At 41.9% G+C, this 20,174-nt stretch overlaps 1 protein-coding gene across 5 annotated transcripts in view; it reads right to left on the reverse strand.

Annotated features, from left to right (window-relative positions):
* POF1B (POF1B actin binding protein) overlaps window positions 1–20,174 on the reverse strand; it is a 268,805-nt gene that overhangs the window by 22,306 nt on the left and 226,325 nt on the right. For all 5 annotated transcript variants that reach the window (XM_069212651.1, XM_069212643.1, XM_069212647.1 and 2 more), the window contains one exon: window positions 9,529–9,657. In XM_069212651.1, coding sequence (XP_069068752.1) covers window positions 9,529–9,657 — 129 coding nt within the window. The remainder of the gene's footprint in view (window positions 1–9,528; window positions 9,658–20,174) is intronic.

The following is a 20,174-nucleotide window of genomic DNA, read 5'->3' on the forward strand; positions in this document are numbered from 1 at the left end:
ATATGTCATTCCTTTTCCGGTGTTTAGCCCTCCTACACAGTACCGGTAAAATACTAAAAACACACGAGCCTCGATGTTTTCTGCATGGTGTCAGGACTACTTTATCAATCTATTGTTTTTTTCCTGTACAGCGCTAATAGCTCTAACTCGAACAAATGCGAGACCCGTTGCATTGAAAATGCTTGTTTTATTTGTTACTGGGTCTATTTGCATATGGTAGGCCTGTCTGGCGTGTCATAATGGAAGCAATACGCATTGGCAATACCGGGCTTTAAAGTGCTGCATCCTGCACTCACATTGCTCACCTGCTCGAACACCCCTCCCACTGCCTCAAAAAGATACATGCTCCTTGTGAGTGTGCACACGTGCACAAACACACACACAGGCAGACATTTGCACTTACAGATACTGTGAACCCCGATAGACATCCCCAGCACTGAATTGCTAGAAACACGTCTGTGTACTCAGTCAAATACTTTTATTCGGTAACTCAAGACCATATAAAGTCCACAAACACATAAAAACCTGTGCAGCTAAAAATAAATGCATAAAAGTCAAGAAATGTAAAAACACAGTGGAATAAATAAAACAGTAAAAAACAGATTTATCAGCATTTGCATCCCAGGGGACTAAGTCATTGTGTTTGAAACCCCCAGCAACTAAATATATTTTTCCGAAGTCTGACATCAATATAAACAAAACTTGCCACCCGAAAGGCAAACCTTGGGAGAAGAAAGGATTTCAAGAAACAACAGTGCTGCTTTTACTTGTCCAAATTGACTTTCTCTAAACAATGCTACAATGAAATAATGCCTTAATGCCTGATAAAATAGCAAAAGTATGTAAAATGCATTATATCCTGCTGTGAGAAATGGTCAAAAAGGGAGGGTGGCAACTCCCCAACTTTATAAAACTCTTTTGGGACAGCTAAAGGCCAATGTGCAAGATTAAACTTAAAACTTGTTAATAACAAAAAGGCCTCATGTCAAAGGCTGTGTTTCTTAACGTTTATTAAATGGCTGTTCTAGAGAGTTAAACTTTGATTTTCCATTTGCAATGTTTAAATGTGCTCACAACTCCAAGTTTCTCATAAGAACCAATTGCTAGAAGATGCTGCTCCTGCTAATGTAACATTTTGTGTGTAATGTGTGTGAGGAGAACAATGAAGACACTGACTAGAGTAGAAGCTGTAACAATATTGTTACCTGACAAGCCGGATGATGAGGACATTACAGAACAACCAATCAATGACATGTGAACAGAGTAATAGTAGAAATCATAGATCTGGAGTTTTACTGGACAAAGTGCAAACATGCCATTAATCAACCAATAGGGATTTGAGACATAGTTTTAGTAGTTTTAATTTAACAGAACTGCACTGGGAGGAGAGAGCTCATTCTTGACCATTTTGCATCTTGACAAGAGGCATGTTTAACTTTAATTCTTAAAGAATTTGCGTTTTCTGAACTCTTATGCTGAATCCTGATGTCTTGCTGATTGACTGATGTCCTGAGGACGAAGACTGACTTTGCTTGCTGATCCAATTTGAGGATAGGTATTCAGAATTAGACCGTTGATTATTATGCATATTTGTTTTTTTTCTTTCAAGGCACCAACTGCACTGTTTTGATAGAGCCATAGTTAGATGTTTTTCCAAATTTGTGTTACTAAATTGTTTTGTATGAATCCCAACATGCTGATGCTAATCTGATGTTAGTTAAGGATCATCACTAATGACATTTTGCTAAACAGGGAATAATGCTTGATGGTATTCTTTGTTGAACTCTATGTATGTAATTACTCCGACGCAGTTGACTTTGTTATTAACTTGCACCATAACCTTAGAATGTGTTGTAGTTCAAGCTTTGATTAGATTACGTTTCTTCTGCCGCTTTGGACAGCCAGTATTGTTTCTATATGTGTTTCATTTGATTTTGAGATTAATCTACATGACTTTAGCATTGTTAATATAGGGAAATAAATATTCTAACTTTTACTAAAAGGTGTGGTTATTCATGACTGAGAGGTCATGGTGCGTTACAATTACTGACTATTGACTATCACTGATTAATGATGTGGTGTATTGATTATTGATCTGCATGTACTGGAGCTATGGTAAGAACATCTTAATTGTGAGTCAGCAGATTAGCTGACGACGGGCTTGGAGCTATTTTAGTGCTATTAGATCTATCAGCAGCTTTTGACACCATTTCTCCACACATCATGGCACACCGTCTTTATCAAGAGGGTGTCAGAGGTACAGCACTGAATACTCTGAAGTCTTCTATAGAGGAAAGATCTACTACATTAAGCTGCGGGTATTTTAGAGCACCTGCCTACTGTGTGAAGTCCCTCAAGGCTCCTCGCTTAGCCCCACTCTATTCAATCTGTATGTAGCACCATTGGCCAAATTGATTTGATCTTTTGGCTTTTTGGCCGCTTCCCATGCGGACGATATGCAATTAATCATTCCCGTTGATAAGAATTGGGAGGAAGTTGCAGATCGTTTTCAACGCTGCATGAGTGAGCTTAATAGATGGATGGGCCTGAACTAGCTTAAGATGAATGGCGACAAAACAGAGATTTTGCTTTTTGGCTCTAGCAGGGATCTGTGGAGCGCACGCTGGTGGCCATCAGTGTGTGGAGACCTACCTGCCCCCATTAGTTCCACTAGGAATTTGGGGGTTATCTTTGATAATGGGCTATCCTTTAAGGCGCAAGTTAACTCCATTACCAAAGCCTGTTTCTGGACTCTTAATATTCTGAAAAAAGTTTTTCCATATTTACAAAAGGAGCTCAGAATTACAGTGTCCCTTGCTCTAGTGATTTCCAAATTGGACTATTGTAATGCTTTAATGCTTAATATTGATAAAACCTTGCTCAGTAAACTCCAATATATTCAGAATACAGCAGCTTGTCTAATACTAGATCTTCCCTGCTCAGCTTCGGCTAGTGGTAGTCTGAGACAGTTACATTTGTTACCGGCCAAGAAGCGCATTATCTTTAAAATCATATGTGTGACGCATAAGTCCTTATATATGTGCGGACCTGAATACCTTATATCAAATTTACACTGGTATGTTCCAAGTTGTCAGCTTAGATCAACAGGAGCCTACCTGGTCCATGTTTCTTGCACTCGTAAGGTCAGATGGGGCGATAAAGCATTCATAGTAGTTGCTGCCAAAATACCGGAATTTGCTCCCCATGATGATCAGGAAGGAACACCATTTTTTGTCCTTTAGGAAGCAACTAAAAACCTGGCTTTTTCCTCAGTAATCTTATTCCTTTTCTTTTCTGTTTCTCCTTTTGGTCACTCTACTCTCTGTTGCTTAGCGCTTCGATGCAACGGCCTGAATGTGCTTTATAAATACAAAACAGAAATACAAAAAGGTTCATCGACCTATCCGCGTCCCCTTGTAAGTTCACTTATTAAGGTCAGACGCGCTAACAGTTATCAACATTTGTTAGATAAGGTTCTCCTAGTGAGCTTGTTGTAAATAAAATATATTGCTTGACCATAGGTTTAGAACGTTTCCACACCTCTCTTTTCGCCTGCCAATGTGAAAGCAACAACTTTTTTAGCTCCAGCAGATCCCTTTTCCTCAAGATTTTGGGGTTAGCAAATAACTTCGGGCAACCCATGCTCTCCAACATACTTGAGTGGGATTGGGGGATCTCAAAGGTTTTATTTTTGGGAGGAGAATATGCAAACCTGTGTACTCACCTGCCAGAGTACTGACCTACGCACGTGCATACATACACACACACACACACACACACAAACACCCAAGTCTTACCTAGTACACACAAAGGTATACCACTCTCTCAGCACTCTGACAGGCATCTCTGCACACATATCCAGCACTCACCCGTACGGGCACGACATCATGCGCACACACACACACACACACACACTGCCATTATGCACTCACTCTTATCCCTCTACATGCATACTTCCCACTCACAGAAACACCCCCTATAAATGTTCCCTGTACACACGCACACAGCCACCATCTACATTCAATACCTGCACTATACCCTTACAGGCGCCTTTAGGTAGGACAATTGACACGTTTTTAGAGTTGAGCGCACAAAGCGCTTTGTCCATGGTGTAATCTCTCTATGGGCTTTAAACCACGCCCATCAGTTTGGTTGGTTTGTGCGCTTGCCCTTTAAAAATACACTTGATTTCATTTGCGAAAGGTATGCACACGTCATGCCTTTTCCAGTGCACTGGCCAACTACTGAAAACATACAAGGCTCAATGTTTTCAGCATGGTTTCTGGACTACATTTCCTTTTTATTCCGAAGGCAGCGTGATCTCGCTGGGCAGTAATGGAGCGCTTTGCACGGCATCGACCCTGTTACATGGATGATTGCACTTTTGCCGGTTAGATGGATGGATAATTGCACTTTTGCCGATGCGTTTCACTGCGAGCAAACTTCTGTTTCCTTTTGTGTGTCTGCTTTGCACTCATGGCGGCTGTCGGCTCGCTTATGGGAAACTGTTTTACTTTTCAGTTTATGTGGCAAGAAAAGTCTGGTTAGGAGTTCAAAATGCTAATAGCTCTAACTTGAGCAAACGCTATCCAAGTGGCCTCATTGCTTTCACTCAGCTTATGTGATGAATTAGCATACTGCACCAGCTCACAGCTTACTGGCAGATGAGACACAAAGTTGTCCACTTCACACTATTTCTGCTTGTATGAGGTGTGAAAGAGGTGCTTGTTGTCATTGGCTTTAATGAGGAGTTGTAGCACGGAAGGGGTCTTGCACAATGCAGCTTTAGGGTCACATTAATCTTTGAGATGCTAATAGGGAATGTGGAGACATGCGGTTAAACAATTTCTGAAAGTGTGAATGAAAACCATGCTGGGGGCAAATGCGTGATAATTTGCTCTTGGTGTTTATTTCTTCCTTTAAGCCTCCTTCTAGGTACACAGATTAGAGGGAGACCCAAGATTATAATACATCTTATTTTAATGTCTATTACTAAGAATGGGCAGTCTATCCACCCTCTCCTGAAATAATATGCAAGTCTAGATTTTTTAATCTGAAACTTACTAACAGCTTTAAGACTGATTCGAAGTACTCCTGATCTTGGACAAAAAACAAAAGGGACAGAGAAGTAAGAACAAAAGGTGATTACCATAGCACACACAATTTAGTCAAATGGGGATTACAAGTCATGTGTGATGGTTCCACAGTTTCCACCTAGCCTACGAGATCACAATTAGGTTGGCAGTGTTCTAGTACCACTTAAGCAGTAGCTTAAGTGGTAAAGCCAGGAACAGATATTCAATTTAGTGGCACTGTCTGCTTATCGCAGGGAATTGCCCACCTTTTTCGGGGTCCTGCACTTGTATTGTGTCTGCTTATCAGCCTACCTCTCACCCCCAAGGTTTTCATATAATGGTAAAAAAGCAGGAGTAGATTGTGAGGCCTTTTCCTTAGTTTCTGGGGTGAAAGGTGGTTACTGGGCAGTATCTGTGAAGGGTACTTTTATTTACCATTGTGTTTTAGGTTTTAAGGTTATTCTATTCTATTTGGATGATAGTTATTCATTTTGTAAACTTCTCTCCACTGGTGTCAATAGCCAGCTGTCAAGGATTAATTTAGGAGGCGTTCAAAGGGGTAGGACATCAACAACTCATTTAGAGGAATAAGTGATGGAATGAAACCACTCTGTAAATCATAATAATCCCTGATTCCCAATAACTGTGTTCTTGGGTGTCCTGAGCGCAAAGTGTCTCATTACATGCAGAGACTAAATGCAAGCAAAGTTCCTAAGTGCACCTAAGTGTCCTGTGAAGTAATAATGGAAAGTTTCCCACCCTAGGTCCTGCACTGACTCCCTACAGGATCATCCTATGCCAACTCCGTACACTGACCACATATAGTGACCCCCTACAGGCACATCCTGCACTGACCCTCTGCAAGCCCTCACACAAGCCCCCACGTACTCATACTCTATCCATATGTCTGCATACAAAGGCCCAAAACTCACCCCATGCACAAAGGAACAAAGTTCCCAGGCACTCACACACCTCCCTCGGGACTCACACAGGCAAACGACCCCATCACTCATACACAGGTAAACTGTTGACTCACTACATGCACTCAACTCAGACATTTCTTTGCACGTACCCTCATATCATACAGACACACATAGGTTCAAGACACCCTGCACACACAAAGGGACACCACTCAGCCTGAACTCACACTCCTTCCCTGCACGCATACCTTGCACGGACTCAGAAATCCCCTGCACTCACACATAAAGGGGTACCCTGCACTCACACACAGGCATCCCTTCCACTAACAAACAGATACTCTTCTGCATTCACCCCATTCGCTCTACCCCTCCCAGTTGCAATCTCTCTTCAAGGGCAGAAGAGTGTTCCCCGCCTGCTGCGAGTACAGTAGATTTAAATTATTAAAATGGTCATTACCATATGAAGTGGTGCCGCTGGCCATGCTGTTCTAGTGTGAGGGCGGGGCTGATTCATGCTGACTGGCAGCAGCAACAGGGTAACTTGCCAAGCCAGCCAGTCCAGAGTGCGCAAGTTGGATTGGCCAGCTGTCTTGCAACGGCCAGCCCAACATGCGCACTTCAGATGGCACCAATCCCAAAACTGCGGGATTGCAGGCACAGACCCCTAGGCTCAAATGGAGCGCTGGGTTAGCCTGCTCAAACCATTCCTGGCATCTCTCTCATGCTGAAAACAGCATGGGAGCAGCTCCAGGATTGGTTAGGTTCAGGTTGGCTAACGTAACTGAGGATGCGGACCAGATCAAACGGAGGGCTTCCTAGGCAGATGTCAGCACTGTGCATAGCTCACTAAGACACATGGATGCGCGGTGCCGCAGACTGAGAAGCAAAGGAGCCCATAGCATCCAGATAGCACACTGAAGAAGACCTCTACACAGCACACTAGGGTGCACTATGTCACTGAGCAGCACCACATGAAGCACCGGGTCTCCTCTCTGCCCAGCGCACCGTGGGTCACAGAAGGAGCGAGCAGCACACAGAGTACAGACTCTAGCACATCAGTGCACCCGGTTACCAGAGGGAGTTGAGAGCATCTCCTGCGCACCAAGCAGGTGAGAGCCTTTACATAGGTCCGTGGAGCACAACCCACTGTTCAACATTGCAAGATAAACTGGAAAACATACAACGAGGCTCAGGACTGGGCAGGCAGCCGTCTCACCTGCCAGCACCTGCAAGTAATTACAGGCATAGGGGAGGCATGCACCCGATGTAAAGCATTCCCAGAGACTTTGATTAAGTATTTGTAACTTCTGAAACATTACAGCCCTATTGCTGTGGACAGTGGTCAATTGGATCTCCAGCCCAGAGTAAGGATTTTCATTTTTTTTTTTTTTTTACGGGAAATGGCTGTTCCGACTTTTTTTTTTTCTCTACACATTTATGCAAGGGCTGTTGTCCTCCTCAGGCAGAATAATACAACACTGCTGATCTTAAATTCCCTCACGTCTATGAGTTACTTCCAGAAATAACCCTACAAAGTACAATGAAAACATGTGAACAGTCAACTACAAACGTGATATGCTCCCACACTCTGCAGTGATTTGTTGCTCCTCAGCTGGAGGAAAGCTGTTATTTTCATAGCAGCTCAGTGGCAAAAGGTGGCACAGAGAAAACCATTTCAGGAGAAGGAAAGGGAATGAACTGGCAAGCGCACAGAGAGGGGAAAATGTTGAGTTGCGGTCTGTCAATCTATTATGTTATTGTTCGATCATGCTGAGATCAAGTACCAGGGGAGGCTCAAAAAATCTCTGCGCCCTCACTTTCTGGATGCCTTTCCCATGGAGAAAAACAAATATGGCCATCTTTAACATAGTCATTTAATCGACCTTATATGCATTAAAGTCTGCGTGGCCCACCAGAATTCGAAAATCTAACATTAAGGTCACACACAGCAGTCCACACTGCATGCATTATTCCACCAATCTATCTTACCAGTTGCCTTCCAGATGGCCAGTCTGCAAGGATGGGATGCTCGGGGTCACAGTGAAGTGGACGCTCTGCTTTGAGATCCCCAGCATGGGGGTATACAGTTTTCAAAATGATGACAAGCCAAAGTAAACGGAAATGCAGTGCTTGATCACTCCTTAAAACTCATCCACAACGTGTATGCCCCATTGCTTTCAATTGTCACTAGCCAGCACTGTCCCCTACAGGCACGCCCCCCCACCAAAAGGCACACTGTTCTCTCTACTCCCCTTGTCGGCACTCATACAAGCACACCTTTCGCCCCTTTGTATGAACTCGCATAGGTGCACCCTTCTTTTACTCCCTTCCTTGGATTATGCGGTGAGGCAAGAGCTCTTGGACTCCCTTCCCACAACACCACGTAGGATGAGGAGGAGGCGAGCTCTTCAGGTATTTACTTGAAAATTCATAGAAGGTCCTCCTCTATCAAACAAATAGAAGGATGGGGTAGTAGATTGGGGTGTATAGCTGGAGTAAATAAATTATCAGGGGATATACCACAGGGTCACACTGAGATTTAAAGAGGGCTTGACAGAAGGTATGGCACCTATCCCACTACTGCAATGCCATTTGCACTGATGTCATGCACCCTCTAATTAATCAAATGGTGTTGTTATAACTCCATTGATCTACGATTTTATTTTTGTCATCTTCATGGATTCTGGACACTTTGTTGTGTCTTTGTTTGTGAACGACTCATGGACTCTTCGAGATCTTCCAAAGCTCCCAATGCAGGTGGGGTTTATAATTGATATTTTTTTAAGTCACTGTGTGTTTACTTAAGAAGGGATGTGACTGCGTACACTAGTTCCTTCGTTGAACAGGTGTTAAAAGAGGCTGATAAATCAGTAATAAATAAATCATTTGTTGAGAATGATAATGATAGGAGTGCTACAGCTATGAAGGTCTTGATTAGAACTGAGCGGTTGAGGTAGTTAATTGCAGGAAAGGCAGATAATCAGACCGGTTTAATCTGCCTGAGAGTGATGTAAGCTTCAGTTGAATACTTTTTGGACTTTGGTAACTTAGCAATGAAGAAACTAGACAGGCTACTACAGAGTGCTTGTGATTTATCAGATGGCAGATTGAGGCACACAGAGTGCGTAGTAAGTGCGATTCAATAACAGATTTGCATTTTTGATCCAAAGCACTTTCATTCCCTTATGAATTTTTAAAGTCACTATTGCACAATTATATTCTCAAGGAAAGTGTGTTCATGATTGATCAGGTATTCCCCTCACTTCCACCTACAGTCTGAGATTTTTGCAGTCTTTAGTACTAAAGTGATTTATGATTTAAGTATGGTATAGGAAGAAAACATAGATATATACTCAGCTACGTTTGCAGAAACAAATAAGCACTTAGTGTGTACCACACGAATACACAAAAGCAAGCAATTTGCTAGACATATGAACTGTGAAATAAAAAAGTAAAACACGAGTTCAACAAATGCAAACATTAAATATATCAATCAATTCTTTTTGGTTTTCACAATTACCACTGCTGCTTACCTCTTGCTGTTTTTTAACTAGGAGCTCAGTTCTTTGCAATGTTGATGTTAGTTCAATTATTCTCATCTGAAGGTCTCTACTACTGCCTTCGCTTGATGAGGCATCATGCTGAATGTTGGAAATCTGAGTCTAAAAGCAAAAGGTAAACATGAAACACATGATTGTCCATAAACCACAAATACATCAAGAGATTCTCACTGTGTTTACAGACTTTTTAAATCTCTGTACAACAGTAAAATTCAAGTTAATACAGCTTGCTTTAGGGCAGGGAAGCAACATGTAGTAATAGGCTGAGTAGATTAACACATTAAGGTTTCGAGATGAAATGACTGGTGGCAAGGCCTGGGGTTCAGTGAAGACGAGATAAGGTGGCATGGCAGGCACAATAGTAGATCATTAGCACTGAAGAAAATACAGAGGCTATGTAGTATGCTCTTAAGTGAGGAAACTGTGGTATCAAAAGAGTATTTATTATACTACATAAAAGTTCCAAACGGGAACAAACAAACCTAGCTAAACTCAAAACTATTAGCCATTCTCAGTGATTCTTCACATTGGGTTGATGTGAACAAGTCAAATTCTTGTACCGAGCTCACTATAAGCTGAATAACCCAAATGTTTGTGAGATAAGGGAATTGAGCCACATCTATATACAATGCTTTACCCAGGGAACACCTACTTAAATCCCTTGATTTCAAGTTTCTATATTTACTGCTAACCTACATCTCCTCTCAAGTAACCCAAGCAAACCTTCTAAATAATCACTAATGACTAATATTCTTTGTCTCATCTGAAATGTTTTTGGAAATTCACACAGACAGCTAGAAAGGGTGAACATGTTGTTTTTCATTTGTAAGGGGTCACCTGTAATATTCAAATTCTTTAAGATATGGTGATTCAATACTGAAGACAATTTAAAGCCTTTTCCAAAGATCCTCTCTGTAAATCAGTAGGAACTATTGAACTTAATAGGAATGTTTATCCCTTTCACATGGTTAATAATTGATGCTAGGTTGATTAACACTATTAGAAAAGCACAAGACACTTGAAAAGTGCAGGAAGTGTTTATAGACCCGAGTTTTACACTATTGGGCTACAATTAAGCAATGCACTGTTTGGTGAGTATTATGCTCAATCTACAATCCGTTTCCACATATCAGATACTTTCTTAAAACCCTAGAAGTAAAAGTGACTGTTGTTTTAATCAATCAGTATGTTTGATTTCTATAGAAGTTCTATATACACCACTAAGCGCAGCTGACAAAATAGTTTTTTTTTTTTTAATTTAGAACTTGGGTCCTGATTTATATGTTGGCAGAGATGGGCACTCTGTTGCAACAGTACCGGAGTTCCCTCCCTGCCAACATGGAGTTCCCTCACACCCAACATAACGGTCCGCCCCCCCGATTGAAATTCAAACACACCCGATTGAAACTCAATTGGACCAAAGCTTCACAACAGAGGAGGCTACTCAGGCTCTGCAGTGGTCCTCTGACGGTCCGACGGGTTAAGGGCTGTCAGAAGCGTGGCTTTATGTCCGCCCCCCATTAATTCAGATGGGCAGGCGTATAGCAGTTTTTCCTTTCCCATTACTTCCAGGAAAAACTTGGCTGTAAGGGGCACTAAAAAGTACTCAGTGCTCCCACCATGGGAGGAAGATCCCATGGAAGAGGGGACAATGTTGTTTTATTTTCAAAAAGTATATCCTGCTTTGGGATTTCCTTTATGAAAAAGAAAATACTTATGACATACAGCTCCTTCATGTTGATGGAGCCATCCACCAAACTTACAATGCACTAGCAGGAACTGCTGTGAAAGTGGTTCCTGTCAATGCTTGAAATGTTAAATTCTTTTAATTCGAGTGACGGCACCTCCACCAGGGTGGCTGGGCAATTTACTCTATTGATCTGGCAAAGGAATGAGCCGCCCGTTAAAATACAAATCAGGCTCTTAGTGTGATGCATATCATCCTCCAGCACAGGACAACAATACAATGTAAATACAGCCTGTTTTCAGGAAAATGGGATGCATTTAAAAAGAAAAAAATTAAACTGCAGTTTTATTTTTTTAAGAGTTAGCCGTGGTCTGTGGGACCACGGCCTGCTCTTAAAAATATTATTTACATTGTCAAAGAGGAAGGGATCACTTAGGGACCCCTTTCCCTGTGTGAATGGGTTACCACCAGTTTTAAACTGATGATAAAGTATTACTGTTTTGTGACCAGAATTTGGTCGCTAAACAGTAATATATACCATAACGATTCAGTATTTGGAAGGGACGCCCTGAACACACCCCTTCCAAATATGAATTGCAAATACAAAATGTGATTCGGTAACAAGTTACCGAATTACATTTGCCTTTTGTACATTAGAAAAAGCATTTTTCTGGTCACAAACGGTCTGAGTCTGCGAATCAGGTCGTTTGTGACCGGAAAAATGTTTTGTACATCTGGCCCTAAATTTTTAACTCATTATCATAACATCCTGTAACACAAACAAGCTGACCTAAAGCCAATAGGAAAAATTGAGCATTCTCCATCATGGCTTTCATTTGCAGTAAAATAAAAAGTATCTTTGGCAAGTAAGAAATACTTTGGTGACAAAAGAAGTGATGATGAAAGAACGTAGAAACCAATATCCAGGAAAGGCAACTTACCATAAGTGGCAAAATGATGGAATTAGACAACTCCCCCAAAACCCTTTTGAGATCAAACACATACTGAGCTGATAACAGCACATAAACTACTTACTCACATGAAAAATGCCTCTACTTTGCTGAATTTTTCTGGCACAAAATATGAAAAATGAAACAATGAATGCTACAGATATTGTCCCGACCACACCCTGTTTGCAAGATCAACTACAGTGCCTTTTCTCTGGCAGCTGCCAACTGTTGTGCATCCTCCTGCACATCTCCATGTTGAAGCACATCTCTTTTCTTTCTTTACTTGGGTATTCAGTATGTAATGTGTAATGTGTCTGGGAGTTCATAGGAAATAATTAGAAATTCTTCAACGCATAGAGGCTTTATTTAAACATTGTATCTAAAACCAACATATCAACTTCCAGTGAGCAGACAAAGCCATCTGCATCACTGATACTACAGAACTGACTTTAGTAGTTGTCCTACACTACACCAAAGCACGTGACAGAAAAAAACATTGTCAACACCCTTATAGCCTGCAGAGGGATATGGTTTATAATTTTAAGCTCGTTGGATTCATAAAGTATTTGGACTCTAGCACTTAGTCCTTCAGATGGACTAAACAAGGAAGAAAGTAAATAGGGGACACAATGACAACCCGTCTTTTATTTAGAACTGTGTTAGATGTTCATCTCCTGATGGAAATTATGCTAGATTTGCTTTAAACACGATCTGGGCTTCTACCAGCGGCCTCTATATTGTCTTCGAGATTTGAGAGATGCACTGCTTTTTGCTAAGTAGGTCAGTTCCCTGGCAACCACTACTGGAAATTACTGGCTACAAACGTCTTCACTAACATAAGATACGTTTTATTAGAGATGCATTTGTCATTGACTGACACCTCTCTGAACTAGTCTTTTAGAAAAGGTTGGATGACTTGATTCGTTTGGAGTCTCGCAATTAAGAACACTTCTACGTTACTCACAAAAACGATTACATCAGTTGGGAGTTAGAAATAACGAGGAGTAGCTTTAATAATTGAAGTTGAGTATTGATAGGATTATTTGAATTACTAAAACTGTAACTATTACATTAAGTTCGTTATTTGTATTTATGATGATCAGTTTCTGCATGGAAGCATCAGAAACCTCCGGTTTGGCCGAAAGCATGATAAAGGAATTTCAAGCAAATGTAAAGGAATAAAGATGGAGCCTAGAGAGAGGTTACAAGTGATAGCTTCTCAGGCAGCGAAAACACCCATATTTAAACATGGGCTCAGTTGATACATTTGTCATACTCCTGTCACATCCAAGGCAGGTAAAACCTAGTTCAGTTTTGCAATAAGGATTGCAAGATGGGTCATCTTGATGCAGTAGATGGGTTAAGCACGACAAGCATCTAACTTTAGTAGTTCAGCATCTGAATGTTATTAAGATGTATGTTGGTGTGGTTGGAGGAGTTGGCAATACTTTGTCAAATAATTCGGTTTGGTGTTGTGCTGTGTGCACAAGTGCCTCAGAGGTTCAACCTCGCATGTCTGTTTAAGCAAGGTATATTAGGAGTTTAACTGCAAAGGTTTGTTGTGAGTGTTGTAGGGAGAGGGTATCATTAAAAGAAGTCTGATTAAAAGAGGGTGGGTTGTAGGCAGATGAGAACAATGTGCAGGGAAGTCATTCACTGCACATAACCAAATACAAACTGTCTTTCTACACTAACTCCTAGCTTCTCACTATGCATTTCCTAATAAAAGCAAAGACAAACCGTGTGCACTATTTTCACAAGTCTGCTTGATGTTGGTGAATACATTCAAAGATGATACCTGCGTGCAGAAAGTCAACAGTACCTTGCACAGTTCTAAGAGAGTCAAAAAACATTGTGTGCCGTTTTGGAAAGTTAATGTTAGGAAAATACAAACCAGTCTCATTTTGCTTCATCATTAGACATCTGCTCCGTCCCCTACAAAGCATTGACTTATATTAAAAATATTTCCCCTACACACAAGTAATAATAAAAGTCATGTTTTTATGCAAACAATCCTTTAAAATCTAGCAGGCCTCATCCTACAGCCAATCCGCCCTGGCCTTGCTCTAGTACTAAATGATCTGCCCTATCTAATGTCTTTGTAAAAGATTATTTGGGAAACTCAAAATATACAGTGGTACATTAGCTATGGACTGGGATTTGTGAGCATACGTGGACCACCTCAGGAAATACATCTGTATACCTGTTAGCACTAACTTTGGGATAATTTACGCCAAAAGGCTTCATATTTAGGGTTCACGTCCCTTGGTTTATTGTAATCAGAAATTTTACTTTATTTTTGTTTTTATACTTTTCAGTCATGAGGGAGACAATGGATAGGTTTTCATTTGCACTGAGGGCAAATGTGTAACATAAAATCATGCTTAGTTTGAGGGTAACAATTTCAGCAAATTAAGTTGTACAAAGAATATCGTCTTGGTCAGAGAAACCACTACAAAGTTGCCAGTTATAGAAACAGGATTTTCACAAATAACAAATAGCGTTAAGATATTTTAAGGCAAGAAAGGCCTAAAGACATAGGCTTTAGTTGAAAATGCTGTAGAAAAACTCTAACCAAGCTGAGTATCCGTAATGGAGCTGGTGACAAGACCGTTATGGTTATAAAAGGCACACAGCAAACACCATGCCAAGGATGAACAGCTATAGGTCTGAAGAAAGGTGTGAAGGTTGCTCCCCCTAACAGCTTTTGTGGACACCAGACAACAGAACTCCATGCAGAGAATTCGGTGTTAAACTACCGCGTTACTAAAAGAGAAATTGGAGGCTGATGAGTTGGCTTGAATTTTTGGAGGTCTGTTCAGGACCAATACAGAAGTGAATGCCCTTGAAATATCCACAACATGAAACTCGAACAGCTATCAACTGCAAGGGCCATGGTGATTAAAGAGCACAGATCTTTATATATATATAGATTCACATGCTGTGCATTATCCTGCCATCTAGTGTTGGGCTCGGAGTGTTACAAGTTGTTTTTCTTCGAAGAAGTATTTTCGAGTCACTAGACCGAGGGACTCCTCCCTTTCGGCTCCATTGCGCATGGGCGTCGACTCCATCTTAGATTGTTTTCCCCGCAGAGGGTGAGGTAGGAGTTGTGTATATAGTAAAGGTGCCCATGCAATGGAGTAACTATGTATGTACATAATATGTATAAAACTAGTAAATATTTACAAAATTTACAGGTTTTATTCAACTTAAACGGCTACAGGCTCCCGGGGAGGCGGGAGGGCGCATGTGAATCTGCAGCGTCCCATGCCACGAACAGATGTACACTGGGTAATTGACATTTTCCGTTCAATGGCATGTGTAGCTGCAGATACACATGCTGTGCATAGACTAGTAAGCAGTTATCTCCCCAAAAGCGGTGGCTTAGCCTGTAGGAGTTGAAGGTGTCAAATAATGTTCGTAATATAGCCTGTCCTACTGTGGCTTGTTGTGTTGTTAACACATCTACACAGTAATGTTTTGTGAATGTATGAGGCGTAGACCATGTGGCTGCCTTACAGATTTCTGTCATAGGTATATTGCCTAGAAAAGCCATTGTGGCTCCTTTCTTCCTAGTGGAGTGCGCCTTTGGCGTAATAGGTAGATCTCTTTTTGCTTTGATATAGCAGGTCTGAATACATTTCACTATCCATCTGGCAATGCCTTGTTTGGATATTGGATTTCCTGCATGAGGTTTTTGGAAGTCTACAAACAATTGTTTTGCGAAACTGTTGTGTTCTATCAATGTAATACATTAGTGCTCTTTTAATGTCTAATGTATGTAAGGCTCTTTCGGCTACTGAGTCTGGTTGTGGAAAAAAGACTGGGAGTTCCACTGTTTGGTTTAGGTGGAACAGTGATATAGCTTTTGGTAAGAATTTGGGATTTGTACGGAGAACCACTTTATGTTTATGTATTTGTATAAAGGGTTCTTGTATAGTAAATGCTTGTATTTCACTTACTCTTCTAAGAGATGTGATAGCTATTAAGAAGGCTACTTTCCAGGTTAAGTATTGCATCTCACAAGAGTGCATGGGTTCAAATGGTGGACCCATGAGTCATGTTAATACAATATTGAGGTTCCCCGAGGGGACTGGTGGTGTTATCGGGGGTATGATTCTTTTTAAACCCTCCATAAATGCTTTGATGACTGGGATTCTAAAAAGTGATGTTGAATGTGTAATCTGCAGATAGGCAGATATTGCTGTGAGATGTATTTTAATAGAAGAAAATGCTAGTTTAGATTTTTGTAAGTGTAATAAGTAGCTTACAATGTTTTTTGCGGAAGCATGTAGTGGTTGAATTTGATTATTATTGCAGTAATAAACAAATCTTTTCCATTTGTTTGCGTAACAATGTTTTGTAGTATGTTTTCTAGCTTGTTTAATGACCTCCATACATTCTTGTGTAAGGTCTAAATGTCCAAAATCTAAGACTTCAGGAGCCAGATTGCTAGATTGAGCGATGCTGGATTCGGGTGTCTGATCTGTTGTTTGTGTTGAGTTAACAGATCTGGTCTGTTTGCTAGTTTGATATGAGGTACTACTGACAGGTCTAGTAGTGTTGTGTACCACGGTTGGCGAGCCCAGGTTGGTGCTATTAGTATTAGTTTGAGTCTGTTTTGACTCAATTTGTTTACCAGATAAGGAAGGAGTGGGAGAGGGGGAAAAGCGTAAGCAAATATCCCTGACCAACTCATCCATAACGCATTGCCCTTGGACTCAGGGTGTGGATACCTGGACGCGAAGTCTTGGCATTTTGCGTTTTCTTTTGTTGCAAATAGGTCTATTTCTGGTGTTCGCCAGCGTAGAAACTAAGTCTGTAGTATCTGGGGATGAATTTCCCATTCGTGTGTTTGTTGGTGAGCTCGACTGGGATTGTCGGCCAACTGGTTTTGAATCCCTGGGATGTATTGTGCTATTAGGCGAATGTGATTGTGAATCGCCCAATGCCAAATCTTTTGTGCTAAGAGACACAGTTGTGATGAGTGTGTCCCTCCTTGTTTGTTTAGGTAATACATTGTTGTCATGTTGTCTGTTTTGACAAGAATGTGTTTGTGGGCTATTAGTGGTTGAAATGCTTTCAATGCTAGAAACACTGCTAACAGTTCTAAATGATTTATATGCAGTTGTTTTTGCTGAACATCCCATTGTCCCTGTATACTGTGCTGGTTGAGGTGTGCTCCCCACCCTAACATGGAAGCATCTGTTGTGATTATGTATTGAGGCATTGGGTCTTGGAATGGCCGCCCTTGGTTTAAATTTATAGGATTCCACCATTGAAGCGAGAGGTGTGTCTGGCGGTCTATCAACACTAGATCCTGAAGTTGACCTTGTGCTTGTGTCCATTGTGTTGCTAGGCACTGTTGTAAGGGCCGCATGTGTAGTCTTGCGGTTGGGACAATGGCTATGCATGAAGACATCATGCCTAGAAGTTTCATTACAAACCTCACTTGGTAGGGGTGGTTTGGGTACGTGTTTAATATTACATTTTGGAATGCTTGTACTCTTTGTGGACTTGAAGTGGCAATCGCTTTTTGTGTGTCGAGTGTTGCTCCCAAGTATTGTTGTATTTGACACGGTTGTAGATGTGATTTTTGGTAGTTTAAAGAGAACCCTAGTTTGTGTAGGATTTCTATGACGTATTGTGTGTGTAGAAGACACTGTTGTTGAGTGCTGGTTTTTATTAACCAATAGTCCAGGTAAGGGAATACGTGCATGTGCTGTTTCCTGATGTGAGCGGCTACTACTGCAAGGCATTTTGTGAATACCCTTGGGGATGTTGTTATCCCGAATGGTAACACTTTGAATTGGTAATTCACGCCTTGGATTACAAATCTTAAGTATTTCCTGTGGGAAGGATGTATGGGTATGTGGAAATATGCATCCTTGAGATCTAATGTTGATATGTAGTCCTGTTTTTTGAGCAAGGGAATCACGTCTTGAATTGTTACCATGTGAAAGTGATCTGATTTGATGTAAAGATTCAGTGTTCTGAGGTCTAATATGAGTATCAGCGTTTTGTCTTTCTTTGGAATTAGGAAATACAGGGAGTAGACACCTGTTCCTTTTTGATGATTAGGGACTAGTTATATTGCTTGTTTTTGTAACAATGCTTGGACTTCTAGTTGTAACAGGTCGTTGTTTGGACATATTGTGTGCTCTTGGAGGCACATCTGGTGGCAATTGTAGGAATTCTATGTAATAACCATGTTGGATAATGGCTAGGACCCATGTGTCCGTAGTTATGTTTACCCAGTTGTGGTAATATGCGGTAAGTCTCCCCCCCTTTGGTGTTAAGTGGTGGGGGTTTGTGACACTGAAGTCACTGTTTGTTTTGTGGGGTTTTTGGGCTCTGGAATTTCCCTCTTGTCTTTGGGAACTGTCCACCCCTATATGTTCCTCGAAAACCTCCTCTCTGCTACTGGCCCTGATATGTGGGTCTGACATGTGATGTGGAAGGCTCTGTGGTTTGGGAACGAACCCCCCCCCCCCTAAAGTGCAGCTTTCTAAAAGTGCCTCTGCTCTGTGGGGAGTAGAGCGCGCCCATGGCTTTGGCCGTGTCCGTGTCCTTTTTGAGTTTTTCTATTGCCGTATCCACCTCCGGCCCAAACAATTGTTCTTGGTTGAACGGCATATTCAGCACAGCCTGCTGGATTTCGGGCTTAAAACCGGACCTCCGTAACCATGCGTGCCTACGGATGGTTACTGCAGTGTTCACTGTCCTTGCCCCCGTGTCCGCTGAGTCCATAGCCGACCTTATTTGGTTGTTAGAAATAGTTTGTCCTTCCTCAACAACCTGTTGGGCACGTTTTTGGTACTCCTTGGGAAGGTGCTGAATGAGATGTTGCATTTCATCCCAATGTGCCCTGTCTTATCGAGCCAGTAGAGCCTGGGAATTGGCAATCCGCCATTGATTGGCTGCCTGTGCTGCCACCCTCTTGCCTGCTGCATCGAATTTCTGACTTTCCTTGTCGGGCGGTGGTGCGTCTCCTGAGGATTGGGAGTTTGCCCTCTTTCGGGCTGCTCCCACTACCACAGAATCAGGAGTTAATTGTTGTGTGATAAATACAAGGTCCGTTGGGGGAGGCTTATATTTCTTCTCCACCCTAGGCGTGATGGCTCTGCCTTTTACCGGGTCCTGGAACACTTGTTTGGCGTGTTTTAACATGCCTGTTAGCATTGGCAAACTCTGGTATGAGTTATGAGTGGATGCCAACGTGTTAAACAAAAAGTCGTCCTCTATGGGCTCTGCATGCATTGCTACATTATGGAATGTAGCTGCCCTTGAAACCACCTGTATATATGCAGTGCTGTCCTCAGGTGGTGACGGCCTTGCCGGGTAGCAATCAGGACTATTGTCTGAGACCGGTGCATCATACAAGTCTCATGCATACTGGTCATCTTGTGTCATCCCCGTGTGTGTGGGCGACTGCATCATTGGGGGTGTTGCTACCGGGGACAGGTGTGGCGAATGCAATGGAGATTGCTGTGGCGAGAACCTTGATGGTGTTTTGTCTTTAGCCACTTTCGCTTTTGGCTGCATTTCCGTGTCCTGGAAAGCTAGCTTTCACTTGATTTTTATTGGAGGAAGAGTTTGGATTTTCCCCGTGTCCTTTTGTATGTGCAGCCTCCTCTGGGTATGGTCTGGCTCTCCCATGCCCAGTTCTTGTTCAAATCTGTGCCCTTGCAACTGACTTGAAAGGCCTTGCTCTTCTGTATAGGAGCCTGGTTTCGGCTCCGAGGCTGCATGTTTCGACACCGAAGCTTTTTGTACAGTCTTTTTCGGCTCAGAGGAAACCTTCCTGACTTTTGGGGTGCTGAACTCTCGGTGCCGAGATTGTTCGGAGCCGGTATCTCGAACGGAGTCGGATGTCTTCAGCTGCTGGGAGGCCTTTTTCGGTGCCGATGTTTGGTCACCGTGTTTTCGGGTTAAGCCATGGCCTGTGGGTGGTGACATCCCCTTGACCTTTATTATTT

Source organism: Pleurodeles waltl, chromosome 2_1 (genome assembly GCF_031143425.1).
Source record: "Pleurodeles waltl isolate 20211129_DDA chromosome 2_1, aPleWal1.hap1.20221129, whole genome shotgun sequence".
In the NCBI taxonomy this organism is placed as follows: domain Eukaryota; kingdom Metazoa; phylum Chordata; class Amphibia; order Caudata; family Salamandridae; genus Pleurodeles; species Pleurodeles waltl.